This window comes from Onychomys torridus, chromosome 8 (genome assembly GCF_903995425.1).
Source record: "Onychomys torridus chromosome 8, mOncTor1.1, whole genome shotgun sequence".
Taxonomy (NCBI): Eukaryota; Metazoa; Chordata; class Mammalia; order Rodentia; family Cricetidae; genus Onychomys; species Onychomys torridus.
Genome location: NC_050450.1, coordinates 12,970,367 through 12,993,041, shown reverse-complemented (window position 1 = coordinate 12,993,041; position 22,675 = coordinate 12,970,367). Strand labels below are relative to the sequence as shown.

General features: G+C 41.8%; 1 protein-coding gene across 16 annotated transcripts in view; it reads left to right on the top strand.

Moving 5' to 3' along the window:
* Positions 1-19,002, top strand: part of Rbfox1 (RNA binding fox-1 homolog 1) — a 1,681,994-nt gene extending 1,662,992 nt beyond the window's left edge. For 10 of the 16 annotated variants that reach the window (XM_036197534.1, XM_036197530.1, XM_036197528.1 and 7 more), the window contains 3 exons: positions 395-447; positions 14,526-14,601; positions 14,991-15,247. In XM_036197534.1, the coding sequence (XP_036053427.1) occupies positions 395-447; positions 14,526-14,601; positions 14,991-15,138 (277 nt within the window). In that variant the 3' untranslated portion in view covers positions 15,139-15,247. Of the gene's footprint in view, positions 1-394; positions 448-14,525; positions 14,602-14,990; positions 15,299-16,217 lie in introns of those variants that run through there. The other 6 variants (XM_036197533.1, XM_036197529.1, XM_036197531.1 and 3 more) reach the window with 4 other exon arrangements.
* Positions 19,003-22,675: the final 3,673 nt, after the last annotated feature.

The following is a 22,675-nucleotide window of genomic DNA, read 5'->3' as shown; positions in this document are numbered from 1 at the left end:
CTAGTATAATTTTTTCCTAAACATAGTCTTTATTTTTAAAAAGTTGTAGTATATATTTAGCATAAAAACCTATGTAAGCACAACTTGAAATAGCTTGGCCTTAGCTATATACCCTGGCATGTTTTGGTAACACGCAATATTAATACCCTGGCACAGTAATAGCTTGTACACGCCCACACCCTGATGCCCTCATGATTTCATTTAAGTGGTCCCGCATGCCTGTTTTGTGATCTTTCCAAGCTTCCCAAGTCCAGGGTCCATCAGCACATTTCCTTGCCACACCCATGCAGACGCAGCCCCCTCCCCACCCTTCACCTGTGCACATGGAACCAATTGCCAGAGAGCACGTTTCCCCCTGAGCGAGCAGTATTGTGAATTTTATCTTCTCTTCCAGAAATCAGTTCGTCTTCGTTGCAACAGATGAAATTTCTTGTAACACCTCTGCAGGTAACAGACATTCCTACTTCCTGATGCTCCCATCTGAGTCTCAGTATCCTTTTTTTTTTTAATCTTCTTCACATGCTGCAGTTAAGTCACTATAGTAAGTTTAGTTTTTATAAAAGGAGAAAGAGACCATATACTTTTGAGTGTAGCTGAAGCTTTTAGGATCTACCATATGAAAAATACATGAGGCATTTTTGCTAACTCTGATGTTTGTATTTCCGATTTTAATAATTCCTGGTTCAGAAGGCTAACACTTGTGGTGAACAAATTCACAACAAAATTCATGGAATAATCAGTATTCTTATTGTAAAATACTGACCAAGGGAGCTTAGGGACATGACATGACTCCTGTGCTTTTTGACATATTGTATCTATATTCAGAGAGGTTGAAATGGGAATTATTTGGGATCTTTATAGAATATTACTGGCTATAAGAGACTGCATCCACAAAGCCAGTGGCCTTAGGAAATATGATTATGTCTGTCTTATAAGAAGGGGATCTTCCTTTCATTAGCTAAAGATCCTGTTTCCTTTCCTTCAACACATATTCTTAAGTATCAGGACTTAAGAAAAGGAAAGTTTGTTATCAAAACTAGGACATTGGTGAATAGAAATTGCCTAGTTGCATGATATATCCATCAAATTAATCCCTGTCATTTTGCTTTGATATAGTTCAGAACAATTAAGTTTGGAATTACTGGATTAAATGCCAAAATAGTCCCTTAATGAATATTAGATATCTCTTTCTCTCTCTCTTTCTCTCTCTCTCTCTCTCTCTCTCTCTCTCTCTCTCTCTTTCTCCCCCTCCCTCCCTCCTTCCTTCCCTCCTTCCCTCCTTTCCTCCTTCCCTCCTTCCCTCCCTCCCTCTCTCCTCTCCTCTCCTCTTTTTTTAGGATGTGTGTGGGGTGGACTAAAGCCTAAACTACTTCAGATAATCACTAGGCAATCTTGCCAATGAGATGCTTTTGACCAAGGAAAGTGGATGTTACAGCCATAACCAAGCATGTCACATGATTTTCAAAAGCAAGCAAACAAACCACCCAACCCAGCCTTACACACAGAGCATGCATCTGTTGCCAGTCACTTTTTACTAATGGAGTAGTAAACAAAGTTGCAAATTACTAAGAATGTTCAGAGTATTTAGAGAGAATGAATGAAAGCAGGGACAGAGCTAGCTAGGAACATGCTTCTGGCATGGCCACACAGGTCTCCGCATGTGGGTCTTTTACAAAGACATTCTCTGCATTTTTTTAAATGGGGTTGAGGTTTTATTCCAAGAGTTACACAAGCAACTGCTTGCTCCATTTACATGAAGTGCCTTTGCTAATGATGCTGCTCTCTCCTCCCCTTATCTCTATGCTCACATATCTCTGCTTCTCCCAGTTAGAGGTGCTGCCATAGCTAACACTACACTAATGCCTTGCAGTGGAAGATGGCCTGTTAATCTCATTTCTGAGAGTGACAGAGTGAGAAATAGTTTTCTGGGACACCAGGATAACTTAACATTTCCAGAGTGGAGCAATGAAAAGGGGGTGGGATGGGAAGAGAATGGAGTTGGGAGGATTATGGTGGCTTAGCATGTGAGCAATTATTGTCTGTGGATGTACTAGTGTTGCAGACTCACAGTCTTCCCTGTTAAACTTCATGTGTGTTCCACTGCATCTCAGGTTATATTCTGATGTCATAGATAAAAAACTGGACACAGGCGATATAAAAGGTAGATAGTGATCCTATCCCATGAGCTGACAAAGTTATGATAGCAAGTGGTCCACATACAATCTTCTGTAATGAAGCAATAGAAAATGCTTGCATGAGCACAGCCCAGTTCTCTCCCATTCTGTCTTCTCTAGGAGGGCTGCCCAGTAAATTCTTAATGAATTGCTATGGATGACATTTTAAAGATACCACTGTTCCTATGATGACCATATTAATAATGTGTTGTGTGCTTCATAGGGTCTCATTTGAACTGGAAGGTTTGAATCAAGTAGGAAGAAAAATATACCCATGGGGAATCTATCAGATTCCCTTGCAGCTAGACTACTTTCCATACAGAATCAAAATTAAAACTCAGAATTACAATGAAACTAATGTCTTCTAGGAGATCTTCCCTCACAAGCTGCAAAATCCCAATGCACAGACAGTACATCCTACACAGTCCACTGGTCAGGACCCCCACTTGCTTACCAAACCAACACCACAGAGAGCAAGCCTATTGTATACTGGTCTCGATCAATAACCAGGGCTCAATAACAGACACATTCCTTTTTTTCTTTTTTTAAACTTTTTAATTAAGAACATTTTTTTATTATTTTACATACCAATCACAGATTCCCCTCCTCCCGCCCCTCCAGCCTCCCTCCACAACCCACCCCCCATTTCCTCATACAAGAAGGTAAGGCCTCCCGTGGGGAGTCAGCAGAGCCTGGTACATTCAGTAAAGGCAGTTCCAAGGCCCTCCCCCTGACTGAAGGCTGTGCAAGATTCTTTGAGGAGAAAACTATCAATGATCTGGGCTGAGGATGAGTTTAGTGGTAGAAACGTGCCTTTTAGAAATAAATCTCTGGGCTTGGTCACCTACATTGAATTTAAAAAAAAAAAAAATCAGGATTCTTAACATCTTTCTTTGTAAGGCTTGCTGGAATGTATAAAAATTCTTAAAGGGGTGAGTTTTTGGAAAAGGCTGCAAATGGTGGGAGATATGGGTAGTGATGGTGAGATGACCACCATCAGCAGAAGCAGGCCATGATCTGCCACTTGAGCTTCCCAAGACAAATGGCATGTTTTGCAGAGAATGCCCTCATGTTCATTCTGTTTTTGCTAGCTGCATGGCGTAGTTGCCCATTCCCATTTGTGGTCTGTGAGACTATTTGTGGAAACAAGAATTTGCTTACTCAGTGTTTCCAAACTTGCAATATTTGAGTTGGCCAGTTTTCCTCTGGATGGGGCTGATCTTGAAGGAGACAACTAGAGACTGTCCCTTTAACAACAGGGTATAGGGCTAACTGTTGTATCTGCCTAGCCCACTTGAACCATCTCTTTTTTTCTTATTTTATTAAAATTTTTCATTCATTTTACACACCAATCAAAGATCTCTCTCTTCCCTCCTTCCACACCCTCAGCTTCCCCTCCCAACCCATCCCCCACTCCCTCCCACAAAAAAGCAAGGCCTCCCATGTGGAGGCACATTCAGTAGAGGTGAGTCCAAGCCCTTCCCCCTGCCTCAAGGCTGCACAAGGTGTCCCATCATAGGTAGTGGGCTCTGCAAAGCCCACTCATGCACCAGAGATGGATTCTGATGCTACCACCAGGGGGCCTCCCAAGCAGATCAAACTACACAACTGACTCACCATGCAAAGGGCCTAGTGCAGTCCCATGTAGGGTCCACAGCCATTGATCCAACTTTCATGAGTTCTTTCTAGATTGGTTTGGTCATCCCTATATGTTTCCCCATTGTGGTCCTGATGCACTTACTCATAGAATCCCTCCTCTCTCTCTTTGACTGGACTCCTAGAGCTCTGTCTAGTGACTGGCTGTGGATCTCTACATCTGTTTCCATCAGTCATTGGAGAAAAGTTCTGTGATGACAGTTAAGGTATTCACTAGTATGATCTCTGGGGAAGCCAGCTGAACCACCTCTTAATGTATAACATCAAGATCCCTCCATGTTTGGAGTCTGCAGGAGACATAAAGGGTGGAGGGGGTGGTTTGTTCTTCTGAGAAAACCCCCTGCCTTTGTGATTCCCAAGAACATTTTCAGGATAGACTAGTGATTGTAGCAGAGCAAGATGGGTCTTGTGTGAGAATGGAGGCTAAAAATCAAGTTGCTAAATGACTAGAATTCTTTCAAGTCTTAGTATTTATGGAACTGTTGCCACGTCCTGGGAATGCATCTAACTCCTGAGGTCACGGCATTACATTCAGGATGAGCCATCCACAGACAAATTTCCATTCTAATGGAGAGTATACCGTGAATCATATAGATGAAAAAGCATAGGATATACCTGTATATAAAGTTGGACTGGAGCCAAAAAGATAGCTCAGTGAATCAGGGTTCTTGCCACCAAACCTGATAATTTGAATTTGATTCCTAGGGCCTATATAGTAGGAGTGAACCAACTTCTCAAAGATACCCTCTGAGCTCTACATGCCTGCCATGGCACATGCATACCCATACATATACACACATGCATGCACACCAGATAAAAAATTAAAATGCAATAAAAATAAATTTAAAAGACAGAGTTGCAACATCTGTAAAAAAGCAGCAGGTGGGAAGGACTTTAAGGTTCCATGCATCTTTAGCTTCCATGATCAGAGACACTTTTTAGACTAGGGTGGTACTGAGAAGACACTTAAATCTAATCAAGGGATGAATCAAGTGTTTCATTTCTGTTGCTGTGATAAAAAACAACCAACCAAAATTGACAAAGGGGTAGAAAGGGTCTATTCTGTTTGTGGTTCTGAACTACAATCCTTCACTGGTGAGAACTCAAGTGTCCAGTCAGATACTTCATTGTCAAAAGCAAGAAGGATACACGATGCACTCTTGCTCTCATCCAGCTTGCTTCAGACCCGAGTAGGTCAGGACCCCCTGATCAAGTAATAGTACTGCCCACAATGGGCTGCGTCTTGCTACATCTACGAATAGTCAAAAACAGCCCCCACAAACATGCCCATAGGGCATCCTGATAAAGACAATCAACTGAGATTTTCTTTCCCAAGAAACACGTAAACAGTTGAAAGTAATCATCATCCCAGATTTTGCCGCTGAGAGTTCATCAAGTTGAACAGACAACCAGTGCAAAGGCCATGCAATTAGGCATGCTTACAGTTTTAGGAGCAAAATGTCCAGGGTGGTCAGAGCAAGTATATGGCTTAGAGATATCCAGGAAGTAGCTCAGACAAGTTAAGACTAGAAGGCTGTGAAACCATTTGGCATTCCCCATAATCATTGGGGGATTCATTTCAATCTCATTATTTAACACAGTCAGTCAAAGACCTTGATAGAGACCAGAAAGGTCTGTGATAAGAACAGGAGAAAATAAAAGCCTCTATGGAGATTCTTGAAAGTATAGAGAAAGGTGGTGCCTACCATGATGCATGGCCATGGAATTTTGAGGAATGTTTTTTTTTTTTGAACAGTGTTTGGTAGGAGAATAAGCAGGACATGCTGGTAGGATTGGGAAGCACAAGTCCAGTCCATATTAAATGGGACTCCTGTATTACTGTCACCTTTCTTATTGCTGTGACAGAATGCCTGAGGAAAGCAACTTAAGGAAAGAAAGGTTTTATTTTGGCTCACAATTTGAATAAACCACCAACCATGGTGGGGAAGGCATAGGGTCAGGAGACTGAGGCAGAGGGTCACACTGCATCTAAAGACAAGTAGCAGAGAGTAATGAATGTTTTGTTCTTTTTATTGAGTCCATGGGTTAGTACCACCCACATTCAGTGTTCAAAGCAATCTAGAATCTCCCTCACAGATGTGCCAGAGGTTTGTCTCCTAGATGATGCTAGACCTTGTCAACTTGACAATCAATACTAACCATCACAACACTCTCTCTTCTTCTAGTGTGGCATGAGAGTAGTTTTCCTGGTGTGGAGGGTTGCATTAAGACCTTTGCCCCTGTAACAGCTGCCTCTGTTATGGGCTCTACTGAATTCTTCAGGATGTAGCAATAACTTGCTGTTATTGAGTGAATTCTATGTGCTGACATGTAATCAGTTAAATATGTACATATGTGTGTGTATGAGTCTGTATACAAGACACACAAAAAATTATCACAACAGTGGCTTGAGAACTGGCTGAGTTAGTAAAGTTCTTGCTACATAATCATGAAGGCCTGTTTTCAAGCACCAGAACCCATATAAGAAATGCAGTACCAGTTTCCAGTGCATATGTTATCCTAGTAGGTGTCTCTGAAAAAAATCCTAACAAAATGAAAATAGCAAAAGCTGTTGGAGCCATCCACTGTGAGGCAGGTCTCTTAAATAGTGAAGCACTATTTGGCACATCCAGGGCACCAGGTTGAGTGTGAGCACTGTTTTCTTCCTTTATTCCCATTGAGCCTACATGCATGCACACACCTGCAATAAACTTTCAAATAATGTTTAGAAGAAATTGCTAAATTGGCCATTCCTCTAATGGATCCTTCAGCAAATTCCCTCTAATTGTCCTCCTTGCATTGGGGGGTTCTGATTGCTCAGCAAAGTTGTCACGAAGAAAACTGATTTGTGGTTAATTGGTATTGTTTCCAATGGAATGTGATGTACATTTTGCTTGAAGTACCAGATGCAGAGGGAACATGTAAGTAAAGGTACTTAGTAAAAATAATAATCTTGTTTATTACGAGCTTACTGTGTATGAGGCACTGTTCCAAGCTTGTGGCGTGAAATAAGAATAAAATGTACTCATAAAAACAAAATGTCCTTATCCATTTCCCTGGTAAAATTAAAGATATATAGATAACTAAAGTTACCTAAGTAACTGAATTAGAAGAAGGTGACAGTAGTGAAAATTTATGACAGAAGTATCATTATTAAATTCAGAGGGTGAGCCCATTCAGCACCCCCACCCAACCCTCTTACCCTGGGCATTGGATTCCTAGGTCCTGTACCTCCTGAATTACCTGGTAGATACTTGCATGAAAGGAAGAAGATGCCCACTTGTTTTAGAAAATGGTTGGATGGTAACATAGTCAAGGAAGGAATTAACGCTGGCTATAAGAGATAGAAGATCATAAAGGTCATGTGCCTTCTGAGTGTTTTTTCCTCCCCATTATGCTGGCTACAGCTCCTTTCCCCTACCAGTCCCTGGGAAGAACAGAGGGTGTGGCCCAAACAAGAATCCACTTGTTTAGGATCATGTATGTTCCAAATGCATTTCCCTCTGCACAGGAAGAGGTTACATCTCACCAGTGCCTTCTACCAGGTGTAAATCAAGCCAACAAGCTTTCTTTTGAATCTTTCCATCATCATTTGGCAAAGTCCTGAGAATTCACCAGATGAGGATAATCAAATAGGATGAATATCTGGATGGGATAAAAAGGTCATGTATTCTAACTACTCAAATGTCTACCTCCTTCCTCCTCACTGCCTTAGAAAGTCTCACCAAGGTGGGTGGTGGGATAGGCCAACAAGCTTTGTAGACTCAGTTGGCTCTCCATTGGAAAGAGAAAGAGAAGATCCACTAACCCCAGGGCTTCCCACAGAGCAGGAGTTAAAACCACTGGGACCTCACTCCTTTGCAATATGTATGTGATTAGCCTGGCTTCATTTTCCTAAACACCTACAGACTATATAGTCCAGCTCTAAAGAAAAGGGGTGCAATGGTCTCTAGAGGCACCAACTGGGGCAACTCACTGTCTCAGTGCAGTGTGCTGATGTGAGTGTCCCCTCTGCAGCCACTCTTCTTGCAGGAGGGACACAGGTCAGTTGCTTCTCTGACACAATGGGACTGGCTAGGAAGGTCATACCTTGCAAACTTCATTTCAGGAGTGAAAAGACTTTACCCACCTTTCTGCCCCACAGGGATTCTCCAAGATGTCTCTGAGACTGGAGGCATAGGAAAGTAATGTTAAAGAGATCATAAAAGACTCTTAATTGAAAAGGAGTGAAATTAATTACACCGCACTTACTACATCCTTAGAAGAAAACTGTGAGACTGTTATAATTCTGCCTGAGCTACCCACGCAGGCACATCGTGTTTCATTATCACCCAGCTTGTCTTAACTAGATTTTTGAAAACATTAATAATAAGCACTATTTATACATCTCAGTAGAATTGACTTTTTTTTAAATAATGGATTCAGAGGTGCCAGGTGGCATGCCTTTAATACCTTCACTAGGGAGGCAGATGCAAGCAGACCTCTGAGTTTGAGCCCAGCTTGGTCTACAGAGCAAGTTCCAAGATAGCCAGGGCTACACAGAGAAAACCTGTTTCAAAAAACAAAAATAAAATAAAACAAAACAAAAAAAGGATTCAGGGTTGTGAAGATGTCTCAATGGATTGCCCTCACATAGAAGTTGGGCAGGTGTGGCAGCTAGCTAGACTAACCAAATTTGCAAGCTCCCAGGGTCAGCAAAAGACCCTGTCTCAGTAATAAAGTAGATAGCAATTAAAGAAGACACCTAACATTAATCTCTAGCCTTCACATGTATACCCAGTATCAACATCTGGCATTTACATGCATCAGCACACTTGTACAAACACACATGCATACAACCACACCTTGCACATTCATATGCATACAAATAAAAACATAGGTTCCTGTTTCTGATTCAACAGATAGAAGAATCATTCAATTTGCTACATGTAACCTTGAGTTCAACTACTGGAATTGAAGCTACAGCTGTAACATAAATTAGATAGATCTTGATTCCACAGCATTTGTAAGTTGATGCTAGAAGTACCTGTGAGCATATTAGAATAGAATCTGTCAGTTGCCTCTGAAATCAAAATTATGGGCTGTAGGGAGAGGCCAGCTCATGAGATGCCATGTAAGAAGCCTTGCATCCTAATGTTTTCCATTCTCTGTGGATGGGTTGAAAATGAATCATGTTTGTTCTTGAGCATTTCACAAGCTAATTTGGCAGAACTCAAATAGATGCACACTATTTTGGAGTGGGATACATGTGGATCTGAGAAAGAAACGACGTCTTGCCTGACTTAGAAGAACAAGGACAGTGTAAAAACAGAACTTGAATGTGGAGGTTCTTGGCTTTCTCCCTAAAACCTCATGTTGCCTCCTTGTTTTAACTTGAAGCCTTATGGCTGCAAACCATCAGGAAGCAGCCAACAAAAGAGGTATCCATTATTCTGTGGTTTACTTTCTCATGAGGGATTTAGATTTTGTGGCCATTTGTCTAGTGATTGTAATCTAGCAAGGTGTAAAGCTCCACATTCCATTTCAAGAGTCCCCTGTTTTTGTTTTGTTTTCTGTTTTTGATTTTGTTTTTGTTTTCTTTTTCTGTGTCTTGAAGGGTTTTGAATGTGTGTCAGTGCTAAGCAGAATGTTTAGCAAGTATATCGTAAAGCATCTTTCCACTGGTAGAATATACAGTATGGTCCTGGGGAGATAGCTGAGTGAGGAAGAGTGCTTGCTTTCTAAGTGTGAGGACCCAAGTTTGAATCCCAGGTGCACATGTAAAATAGTAGGCATAGCTGCATGTATCTGTAACCCCCCACCTTGGGGAACCAGGGAGAGGAAGCAAACAGATCCTCGAGCTCATTGGTCAGCTAGCCAAGCCAATATAGTTCAGTGAAAGATCTTGAACTCTAAACAATAATGTAAAGGGTGATAAAAGTAAACACACACACACACACACACACACACACACACACACACACACACCCCTAATGGTAGATCCTACTGATAAAATTATAAAACCAAAGCAAATAACTCCATGAATATAGGCTCTTGCTGCCAGGCCTGATGACCTGAGTTTAAGTCCCAGGAGCCTACACAGTGGAAGGAGATATCCAACTAAACAATAGTTTGTCCCTTGACCTTCAGACATGCAAAGCAACATGCCTACGAACACACACACACACACACTACATATATAATTCTTAAATTAAGAAAAACTTATACTTACAAGCATCTTTAGAATCCTGCTTCTCTCCTCCTCTTTACTCCCCACTCATCCAATGGCCCATATCTAAGGAGTAGACATAGCCTCAGCCCCATGGGCCTTTCTTAACATAGAAAGAAAAGGTGAACAACCATGCAGAAAAGTAAATAAAATTATCAGAGAGGTGCCATGTGGAACTAAGCATATCAAGGCTGGAAAGTAGCCTTCAGAAAGGGTGGTCAGAAGAAGACGCAGCAGTTGGCCATTTAATCTAAAATATAAATGGTGAAAGGAAGTGGTTCACGTGGAAGAAGAGTGAATGGTCAGGTCCTGAGACTGGATTTGACTGTGTCTAAGGGCTATAAATGAGATCAGAGTGCCTAGGACACAGAGACCATGGGCTCATGGGAACAAGTTAAGGACTGAAATCAGGATAGAAGATATGGGTCTAGAACCCATGGGGAAACCCATAAAGGGTTCTGAGTAGAAGAATGATGAGATACAATGTATACAGATTTATATTTAATTAAATAGAGAAATGGATGTATGAATGGAAATCAAAGGATGGATGGACAGATTACATGGAGCTGATAACTGTAAATGGCTTTTGATTTGAAAGGATTCGAGTGTTGAGCAAAGTCTGATGTAACACTGGTGTCTTTCATCACGGTAGTGATACTTTATGTGGAATGCAGTGATCAGATTTATATTTCCTTAAGATTGCTGGTTTGTTGGAACTGGGGCCAGCTAGTCTCATGGTCTGATTATACCTTGTCCAATTTCACCAGAAATGGTGGTGTATCCCAGGTCAGATCCTAACACCACAGCCATAGCCATGTTGCCCACACTCTTGTGGAGGTCTCTGGGATCTGCTGTTCTTTGTTCAGGCTGTGCTTAGCTAGCTCTGAGGACATTAGGGTGCCTACGTGCCTGGTATGTCTGCTGAAGAAGCAGTCTTCAAGTCCCCACCTTCCCTAATAACCTTGTGTCTAAATTGTGGTGTCTCACAAGGGCGTGTTTGGAGATTAGCATCTGAAAAGAGGCTTCCTTGCTCTCTGTTAGAGCTGACATGGTCCCTTTTCCTCAGTGGAAATGAAATGTATTAATCATCATAAAACCATGGCATTCTGAAGGTAGAGGTCACCTTGAGGAGAACAAGAGCCTTCTCATTTGGGAGGAATAGTTTGGGGCAGCTGTATTTTCTTCAGTCTTGGAAAACAGTGCTGCCAAACTGTTACCTTGGGCTTTCTGTAAAGGTTGAAGCTATGCCCAGTATCAGAGCCCCAAACTGAAATCAGAGCAGAACAGGAGATGGAAGCTGTACCTTCATTCAATTCATTCAGTCATTTCCTGAAAAGCAGACTCTTAAGGTGTATGTGCAGGTATGTGCCTGTGTATGGAGGCCAGAGAACAGCCTCATATGTCATTCCTTAGGGCATTAAACACTTCATGGGAGGGGGATGTTTAATGATTTATCACTGTCCTGGAACTTGTCAAGTAAGTTAAGCTGGCTGATCACTAAGGCCCAGGGACCTACCTGCCTTTACCTCTCCAGTGCCACCACACTTAGCAGTTTTGAAAATATGGGATTGGGAGCTCCTCATGCTTACAAAATAAGCACTTGACCAATTCAGCTACCTCCCCGGTGCAAAGTGTTCATTGTTGCCACAGTAAAACAGTTCTCAAAATTAAAAACAAATTGTTCTAAATTTCCATCTTCACACTCACTGTGAGAAACTCTGTGGGCTGTCACTTAACATATGCCCTACGATTCTTTTCCATGTCTTCTGTTAATATAACTGAATTTTCCAGGTGAAATATTAAGAAACAATAAGAATCAATAAGATAAAACCAAATGCTTCCATCATGTTAGCATATCCTCATGCCACGACCTTGAATCTACTCTTCCTCCCAGAGAGTGGGTTCTCTGGTAAACTTTTGTTTTTAATGAACAAAGGGACATAAAATTCCCTTTGAATTAAAGAAAAGGGAGAATGAGTTGACCATTTGCTAGCTTCAAAGAGAAGTGTGCCTGTGAACAGAAGTACTCATTGCAGCAGAGCTGCTGGGGATCAGGCAGCCCTGGCTGTATGCTGAACACTGAGTGAAGTGATTTCAGCTTGATGCTCTTAGAAACAGGCAGGGGTGCATGTGGCAGTTAGTGCCCTTGGGAAGTTCTTGGTGATGTTGGAATCATCTATTGTCTTGTCCATCTGTGGTCTAACTTGGAGTCTGAGATTTAAAATGTCCTTCACTCAGTTTACCTCACACACACACACACACACACACACACACACACACACACACACGTTCTACTGTGTAAACAACCAAGTCAACTGACCAACTGCATAGATTCTTATCCAGTAACCAAGAGAGCAAAGGCATGTGCCAGGACCATGTAGCCATAAACCTGCATCCTGCCTCAGTGTCTTGAGTCAACTCCTTGTTTTAATAGACTCTGAGAAAGATTATTAAAAGGAAAATATCAAAAAGACAAGGAAAGACACTAAGCACACTCTTTTATTTCAAGAGTTCAGTGGTAGGTAGTGTAAATTAACCCATTCATATGTTTGTTTGTTTGTTTTTTTTTAAATGGTCAGAGTCAAAAGATGCCAAAACTGCAGAGACACTGTTAAGTGAGACTGGGGCATCCTCCATTCCCCAACAGCTTAGGTATTTCCACCTCCCAGCTCCCTTGGCTCTCTGCTAAAGGAAGCTATTTCAACTGGGTGCTTAATCTCCCACCTCCTAGGAAAGACCTCTGCAGTCACTTGGAGTACTTGGGCATTGAAAAATTAACTGACCTGCCTGCAGGAGAGAAAAGCTCTACTGTTATTCAAATCTTACATGGTCTTAAAAAAAAAAAAAAAAAAAAAAAAAAGGTAAAAGCTGAAAGATCAGAGAAGTAGAACAGCCAACCACTAGTTCTTACCTCTACAAAATCCTCAGCCTAAAGAGAGTGAGTTGCTATTTCCTCATGCCTTAGATACCTTATTCTGCCTTGCCATATTAGTTTCCTGGGATTAAAGGCATGTGTGCTTCCCAAGCAAAGGCATGAGATCTCAAGTGCTGGGATTAAAGGTGTGTGCCACCACTGCCTATGCTCTGTGTCTAATCTAGTGGCTGGCTCTGTCCTCTGATCCTCAGGCAAGTTTATTAGGGTGCACAATATATCACCACACTCTACTATGCAACTGAGAGAATCAGATCAAAGTCAATGTCCTGCTCAGCCTTCCTTGCATTGTTTTGTCTTGTTATACCTGCCTCTTTCTCCTCTAGAGTGCATTCTCTTTTTAAACCACTTGTGTTAGAGTCTCCATATCAGACTTGCCTTATCTTATCAGGGACCTATCTTATCTTATCTTGATCAGTATCAACATCTCACTGTCTCAACCATCTCCAGAAAGGTGTCTGGGGTGGGATGTCAAACAAGCAAGGACGTATTTGAGTGTGCACATCACTCTGAGAAGTTCAGTGGTCCCCTCCAGTTCTGTCCACTGTGTCACCTACAGCATGTAAAGTAAACTGATATGTGTCATGCTCCAGTCTAGAAATTAATTGAACACTTCATTCCCATTTCTTGTTCATTTTCATTCTATTGCCAGCCCTTGAAGCTATAGTAGTTGAGGGAGAAAGATGATTAGAGATAGAAGAAGAGTCAAAAGTTCAGGAAGCAGTCTAAAATATACTGGCTCCAAATATTCCTACCTCAAGAAGTGGGCCAAGGACAGATGAGATACTGGGATGCCAACATTGAAACCAAACCAGGCTATGATTTCTATGTTTGACTCAGGAGTCTCACAGAACCTTCATAGCATCTCATCTGAGTACAGCTGCTCCATGGTAATATGAAGGATTGGGCAGGAGCTGCACCAACAGGTCACTGCACTCTTTCTGATGCCTTTGATCCCATTTGCTTGGTGACAGTCAAGTCAAGACATCTATCTACTCATCTACTCTTGGCATTAAATTCTGTCTGGGACCCTGGACTTCTCAAGACCAGTCTCTCTAGTGTTTGCTTCCTGCCTGCCTTAGACTCTGAAGTGACTACATCACAGTGGGGGAGGATGTGAAAGAGTGTGTGTGTGTGTGTGTGTGTGTGTGTGTGTGTGTGTGTGTGTGTGTATGTATGTATGTTTACAGCTACATGCCACATCTAGGGCAGTGTTCCCCTGAGATTTTACCACCACCGTTTTCTTGGTTTGTGTAAATGTACTTTGTGATGTTTCAAGAACAAAAATTACACAATGATACACTTCTCAGAATGGGTCCCCATCATTAACTTGCACTTGACTGTATATGGAATAATGCATCCATATGACCAGCTGTGTTAAATGGACCACCCCACTCAGACTGAGCTTCTTTATATCATGTGGTCGAGTGGGGATGCTTCATGGTGTAAGATGAGTGCAGCCCCTCCATGGCGTCTTGGCAATCTACCTTATGCTGGAGTTCTTACACTGTAACTGTGTAGGATGGGCCAGTCTCACTTCTGCTTTCCTTTGCAGTTACGGACGAGTTTATGCTGCCGACCCCTACCACCACACACTTGCTCCAGCCCCCACCTACGGCGTTGGTGCCATGGTAAGTAGCAATTCCTCCTTGTCCTCTGCTCTTGCTGTCTTGCTGTCTTCCTCCCTGCCCTTCTACCCCAAGCTGGGGCCTCAGTGTGGGCTGATGGTTGAAGTCTTCTCACTTTCCCTTAATTGAATTTGTCTCTTGTGCTAACAGCAGCTAAAATGCCACATTAATCCTCCCAGTAAACTTGATAAATGTCTTAATTTCTTGGCAATGTAGTGCATGTAAGTTATTATATTTCTAATTTTGCAAGTCTCACCTAGCGAGCACTTACCTTAATGGAATAATTAGTCATTTTGATAATTAAATCCATCACTAACGGAATGCAGTGTCAATGCAGAACTTTTTTTTTCTTTTTTTTTTTCCCTTCCCTCCCGTGCTGCTCATTCACATAGCCCCAAGGTTCCAGCCCCAGCACAGACTTCAGAGGAGCTAAGCTGCACACTTCCAGGCCTCTGCTGTCAGGCAGCTGAGAATCTGCCTGCTTCTCCTCCCCTTTTACAATTCATGTTTAAAGTCATAGTCGCCCAGGAGAGAAAGTAGACAGCGGGGCACACTTTGTGTGTGTGCCCAGTATATAAGAAATCAAGGAATCAGCTGGCTTTGGGGGTTGTCTTCTTTTTATTTTATTTTTCCTTGGGGGGGGTGGGAAATCTGGGGTTTTATTTTTGTTTTGGGAAGGGTAAAGGGGAGGGCAAACTGGGGGGTAAGGGTGGGGTGAATTTGCCTGTACTTGTTCAAACTTCTATGCACTAAAACTCTTGAGTTCAGTAAGACGTGCCCAACGCGTGAGAGCGTATGCGATCATTACAGCGCTTTGGCATGCGGTCTTCTGCTTGAGTCAAGGATATCAGTCCTCTTCCTAAAACTCAGTCCCACAGGCAGTCATTGCAATCGCCAAGACTTTTGGCTAAAGGAAATGGTTAAGTGTTACCTCAGAGCCATAGAAAGCTCTGGCCAGACAGTTCCCTGGATGCTGGGTCATAAAAACCCAAGCAGGATTAGAAGAGCCTACCGTTCTACATCTACACAAGCTTGATCACACCCTGAAATGCCCCTGTTTAACCCCACCACAACATCAGAATCCACAGGTTCCTAGCCACATCCAGAAGCCTCCTACCCCTCCCCATTTTTTTTCTTCAATACGGCATTCAGCAACTCTCCTTCAACACCTAGGCCACTTGAGGAAAGGGCTGGAAAGGAGAACCAAATCTCTACACTCAATAAATAGTCTAGAATCATTGTTAAGTGTTGATAGAGTGTCTCCTAGTAGAGCATCATATCGATTAATCCATTCATCAAAGAAACAAACCAGTAAAATGAACTAGTTCTAATCCATCCACTGTCCCATTTATAAACCAGAGTCCTCATAGCTAGTAGGACCAGTGGATCCAATTCAGTTTCCTGAGGATTTTTTTTTTCCATAAAGAGTTGCTTGGGGAGGTCAGGACTGACCATACCATTAGCTTTCTGAAAAGGTCCTGGGGTGGGGATGGAGGGTACCCTCTATTTTGGTTGGTTTTGAGTGTCTATTTTTTTTTAACATTAGTCTTTTTTGATGATCCACATGTTAAAAAAGGAAAAATGTAAAAAAACACACCCCTCAAATTGCTTTGTTTCAGAATGCTTTTGCGCCCTTGACTGATGCCAAGACTAGGAGCCATGCTGATGATGTGGGTCTCGTTCTTTCTTCATTGCAGGCTAGTATATACCGAGGGGGATACAACCGTTTTGCTCCATATTAAATGACAAAATCATTAACAAACAAATAAAAAACAAACAAACAAACAAACAAAAACAACCTTCCAATGTGGGGAGAGAGAAAGCTTTCCGAGGCCTGAGTGTTGCAACACATGCAGTAGGACATCATTTTAGCAACTCAAAGAAAACAACTAAAACTAAAAAGAGGAAAAAATGACATTTTTTATCTTATACCTCAGATATTTTGTTCTGTGTATTTTAATATTGTGGGTCTTTGGTTTTGGAGGTTCTTGTAGTTCAGTTGCTGGCTGTAGGAGTATTTGTGGTTGATCTAGAGAGAGGCTAGATACGAATAAAAACCGATTTAGGGCCATATCCAGAGTGCTATATTATGTAAATGAATTATATGCTGAACATGAAGCTACTGGGGTTAAGGTGTTTGGGAAGAGTCTAAGTGACAAGTCATTCTTTCTGCATCTATATTATTTTATTCTGTGAAAAGGGAGGCTGGGAGGGGCTTAGGGGTTTGGGACTGGGGTTTGGCTGAAAGAAAAAAAAGAATATATAAATAAATAAATATATATATATATATATAGTAACTGATGAATCTAAGTGACTCACTGCACCACCAATCCTAAATCTATGGTTCTAAGTTACTCCTGGCAAAGTTAAGCCAAAGGCTCCGTTAAGAACCCACGTCTCCTGGCGCTGAGGCTGGAGTTGAAGGAGGTTGTGTAACCCTCTTACCATTCCATCCGCAGTACTCAGCTTCCTACCTACCCACTAGTTATTTAAGCAAAGACTACTAGTTAGGCCATCAATAAGCATTCTTTTTATATTTCTTCCAGTATGAGAAATTATTGATATCACTGCTGACTTTTATATTATGGGAGGGAAAAATTAACATTAATAAAAAGGTGATAAAAAAGCACTGTTTCTATTTTTTTCTTTTTTTCCAAAAAAAAGAAAGTACTAAAAACTTAACTTCTTTGTACCAGTTAAAAATCTGTATAAAATTTACATCTGTGCAGTGGAGTTATGTTCTAGAAACAGTCTCTGAGGCTTTAGTTTTAGCTTAGTAGATTAACTGTTAGAGACAGACGTATAATTTTTATGGAATTACATGATAATCATATCTGGATTTATAGTCGCATTTTACAAGTACCGCAATCATTGAATAGAGATAATCATGGTATTTTCATCAGCTTGATACTTTTTGAAAACATGGCTGCGCTGTGAGCAACTTGCAATTTTTCAGTCTGTGAGAGCCTGCCCTCCCCTCTCCCCCGTGCCCCAGGGTTATCTTAAACTGGTATCTTTACTTCTGTCTCCGAGGCCCAAGAGGATTGTCAGAAGGAAAGAAAAACAAGACAAAGAACAAAACTATAAGCTCCCCCGCCCCCCAGAGAGTAGTGTGGGCCCGGCTCCTTTTTGGATGCCGGGCCAGAGCAACACAGACGAAAAATTGCAGCTTGTGATTTTCTTCTGTTGGAATCCCCCATGTTGTCCTGTTTACAAGTTAACCTAAGTTGGGGTATCTGTCATGGGTCTTCCTGTTTTTGTATTTCAATTATAAAATATCAGCAAGCTGTCCCCCTGAGTAGTGTTTCTGCCTGTGTCGCAGTGCAGGCCCCGTGGCACGCACTTTAGTAAGTTATCAATTCACGCTGTGAACCTGCCAATCCGCTGTAACAACTGCTTTAAGATCAAAACCAAACAAAACTTTAAAAAGAAAAAAAAAAGTGTTTGTGATCCAGCTTTTCCTAGTCATCCTACGTGCATGCCCGTATGATCGGTTGGCTATTAAACCATCAATAAAGTTTCATGAGATTTGAAAACCAAGTTTCTGTAGCTTCGATACCTGAGACAGATGATCATGGTTTGGGAGAGAAAGAAAAGGAAAGGGCGAGGAGGGGAAGGGAGAGAAACCGCTGAACACTGAGAAGAGAAAAACCTAGAAATTGGTCTTTTTTCCCTCCCTTTTGAGTGGGGAGACCGGGCCTGAGGGGAGACTGTCTGGCAGCATCCCTGAAAAATTCTCATTCCCCCACCTGCTACAGTGGGATGACCACGTGTGCACCTGGTTGTTATCCGAGGCAACAATTTATTCCGATGCTGTAGCATTCGACCCCAGATGGGATAAAGATAATGAGAGAGAAGGGGCTGCAGAGGGTCAGCAGATAGCTACCTCCCAGTCACCCGCTTTCCAAGCCAGAACCTGCATTGTGTATGAAATCACAAACATGGGATTCTTACTGTGCTGACTAAAGTAGAACTCATTTGCAGTTTTGATTTTCATCAATGAAATGTACTTTCCCCACAACTGTATGTAGTTTTAATAAAATCATTTAGAGCAAGTGGGTGCCAACCGATGCCGCAGAACCTTTTGTCCAGGCACTCCACTGAGCTGCCGATAAGTCGTTTTAAAATGTCATGTCAGAGGTGTAAACAAACATTTTGGATTTTTTAAAAAACAGTATTTATTTGGAATGTTTTCATTTATCTAAATATCTATTGCTATTATGAATTATGGAAAAAAGATTAATGTGGCATATAGTGACTTCTTAACACACATCACTCAATCTGCAAACCCAGAAATGTGTATATCTGTCTTTAGAAATTAGTGTTTATATCACTTACAGTGGTTTGTGAATAAAGAAAACTGGTTTGTAATATCAAAAAATAAAAGCTTAGTCTGAAAAGGTACCGGTAAGTTGGTGTTCTGAGTTCTTCTGCCTCTGTGGATTTCTTTACAGGGTCAATTTCACAACACACACACACACACACACACACACACACACACACACACACACACACACACCTGTAACCTTGTACCCACCAGGGGGCTGGAGTGGGTGCCCCCAAAGTGCATACTGGTCAGGGGAAGGCCAGTAGCTCTGTTTCTCTGGGTCAGATCCCTTTTTTCCATGCTTGTCTACCCAAAGAAGTCAATGAACCCATGCTGGGATGTGTAAGCAAGACTTAAGCTATTCCCCAGCATGTTACTGTCTGTGGTTCTACCTCAATATCAGCACCCTATAGATTTCAAATAGAAGTAATTAGACAACTAGTTGGGGGCATTTGTGAGGAAGCCTGCTAGTTCACACTACTGAGTACTTTGAATGGGTGAGGCAGCCTGCTTTGTTTTGGGGTTTCTTATTTAAGTTCATCATTTAAGAATCTCTTCATGACCTAGAGAGGTGAGGTAAAGGTATCTGTGGCCAAGTCTAAGGACCTGCATTTAATCCCCGGGATCCACATGATAGGAAAAGTGACTGTCACAATTCCTCTGAACTCATACCTGTAATCCTAACCTCAGGGGTACTGTCCTCAAGTTCAAGGCCAGCCTGGGCTACCTACACTGTGAAATCCTATCTGCAAAATTAATTGTTTTTAAATTATGAGAGAGAGAGAGAGAGAGAGAGAGAGAGAATTTACAAAGCACCAGAGCCTTTGGATTCTCCTGGAGCTAAAGTTACAGGCATCTGAGAGCCATCTGATATGGGTGCTGGAAATGTAACTCAGGTCCACTGGAGGAGCACTATGTACTCTTAACCACTGAGCTTTAATCTTTTTTAATTCCCTGGAATACGAACATAAGACTCAATGGTTAAGAGTGCCTGTGCTCATCCAGAGGACCCCAGTTCCATTCCCAGTACCCACATCAGGCAGCTCCTAGCTGCCTATAATTCCAGTTTCAGAGGAATCTAAATCTCTTGCCAGTTTGTGGGCACTGTGTGTGTGTACACATGAAATACATGATCATCTGTACCATATGGTTGCAGCAACACTTCAGGAATGACAGGCTAATATATAGGTAAAACAGAGGTACAAGGAGGTTAGTTAATGTAAGATCACAGAGCTAGTGACTGGGAGTGCTTCCCCTTGCCACCAGAACTTGAGAAGCAAGATTTTTACCCTGAATGTCTGCTGAATACCTCTGGTCTCTTGTCCTCTTTCTACATCAAAGGTTGTCTGAATAGCATGAATTCTGAGGATGGGAATGATAGTTGAGATCGCAAAGTGCTTACTGTACAATCATGAGAACCTGAGTTCAGGTCCCTAGCACCCTCATAAAAAGGTGGGCATGATGGCACCCATCTATAATCCTAGCACTGAGGAGTTAGAAATAGGAGGATTCCTAAGGCTCACTGGCCAGATAGTCTTGCTGATTTGGTAAACTACAGGTTCAATGAGAGAACTTGTCATGCAAATCATTTCGGTACTTTGGGCCTGAAGAGGTTAAGAGCACTGGCTGCTCTTGCAGAGGACCATGGTTCAATTCCCAGAACCTACATGGTGGCTCACAACTGCACATAACTCAAGTTCCAGGGTTTCTAATGCCCTCTTCTGACCTCCACAGGCTCCAGGCACATACGTGGCAAGCAGATATACATGCAGACAAGACATTCATACACACAAAAAATGAAAATATTTAAAAAGTCAGTACGTTGGATGAGCACTTCATGACCCCATGCATGAGCAGACTCTGGCACACAAGGAAAAGTCTTACCCCACTAGGACAGTGTCACACCAATATGAGGCTCATACACTTCCTCTCTAAGTTATGTCTTGTGAGCTTATTACAAAGGTAAATTCTTAGGCTACTTGGCTAGCAGTCCTCCCACAGCCAACAGCCATCATTATACGGTAGGTACCAGCTTCCAGGCGCCTTAGTTTCCAGTGAGCAGGCCTGTGCTCCACATTCCTGAAGGCCACAACTGAAGAATATGTGTGCTCACATGTGCATGTTTAGGGGAATTGTGTGCACACATGAACACAAGCACATGTAACTACATATGAAGTATACTTCCAACCTTTCTCTCCACAGGATGTGATTACATTTATCCATAATGAAGTCAAAACCTAAACATAAAAGTAATACCCCCACAGCAGGAGAGAGGAAGCAGACATTTCTATTTGGAAATTTTTACAAAGGTTAGTTTGGCCTGGGGATCTTTTACTTTCCATTTGTGTAAAAAAAAAAAAAAAAATACATGTATGTGCAGACATGTGTGTTCTTATATTTGAAGCACTTATACAAACATTCTTCAAATCTTTTCTAAAGTGTATGAAATTCTCATTGTACCAACTGCTTGAGATTCCAATTGGTGAGTAGTGCTGGCCGGGGCCAGCTCATCACACAGCTCATATCAGAGTCCTTCAGCGCACAGGTGAAACTGTGGTTTCTCATTCCAGACTTTACAGAGCCAGGATTGGAGATTTGTGTTTTACCAGTGACAGCTTATCACACTAAGCACATTAGAAGAGTCTCCTCTGAGACCCCCCTCCAATCTTACTTCCTATGCTACATACTGATTACCTTCCTTGAAAACTGGGGAGGCACCAATAGCATGCCCTGTGGCCTGGAGCATCAACACCATGGCCATAGGTCTGATCACATGTAGCCAACCTAGGGAAAGTATTTACCCTGTGTCGCTCCAATGGAAGCTACATTCTGAGTAGAAAGTTGGTATTCTCCAAAAAACAAACAAACAAACAAACAAACAAAAAACAGAAAGGAAGTTGGTATTGCGAAGAGAACATGGATGGGTCTTCAAAACTAAGAGTGCCTTTCCCAGAGGAAACAGTGCTGAGACTGCATCGTGAATAAAACATGTTAAAATCATTCAAATACACTGGTTGCACTCTATACATGTACTTAATCTATATGTTATATACATGTAATTCCTATTATCCATATAAAGGAGACGGTAAGGCTATCTTTAAAGTTTTTCAGTTTACTTACTTTGTGTGTGTGTGTGTGTGTGTGTGTGTGTGTGTGTGTGTGTGCAAGAGAGAGAGAGAGAGAGAGAGAGAGAGAGAGAGAGAGAGAGAGAGTATGTGCACACGCACAGGCATGCACTCATGCCCTCATACACCACACTGTGCTTGTGGACGTCAAAGACAACTTGTGGAAGGAGTCGGTTCTCCCCTCCACTGTGTGATACTTGGGAATCACGCTCAGGTCGTCAGGCTTGGTATTAAACTCATTTACCTGCTAAGCCATTTTGCCTGCCCAAAGTCATGTCTTTATCTCACTGAACTTCAGTTACCTCATCAGTAAAATAATATAGACTCTAACTGTCCAGTGGGGTCCTTGGACAATTTGATACATTAAAACCTGGCCTGCTATACAGCATTTTTCCTATGTAATAAAAATAAATAAAACATGCTTATATACATATACATACAAGCTTATAGGTCTCAGGAACATATATCTATATGATACAGGTTTACACCTAAAGATTTATACACCTAAAATAAATATACTTATAGGCACACACAGAATCAAATCTGTCTATGTGTATGCATTGTGAGCTGACAAATATGCAGGCTAGAAATCACTTTATGAGGTAATTTCTCAGAAAGTATCCAC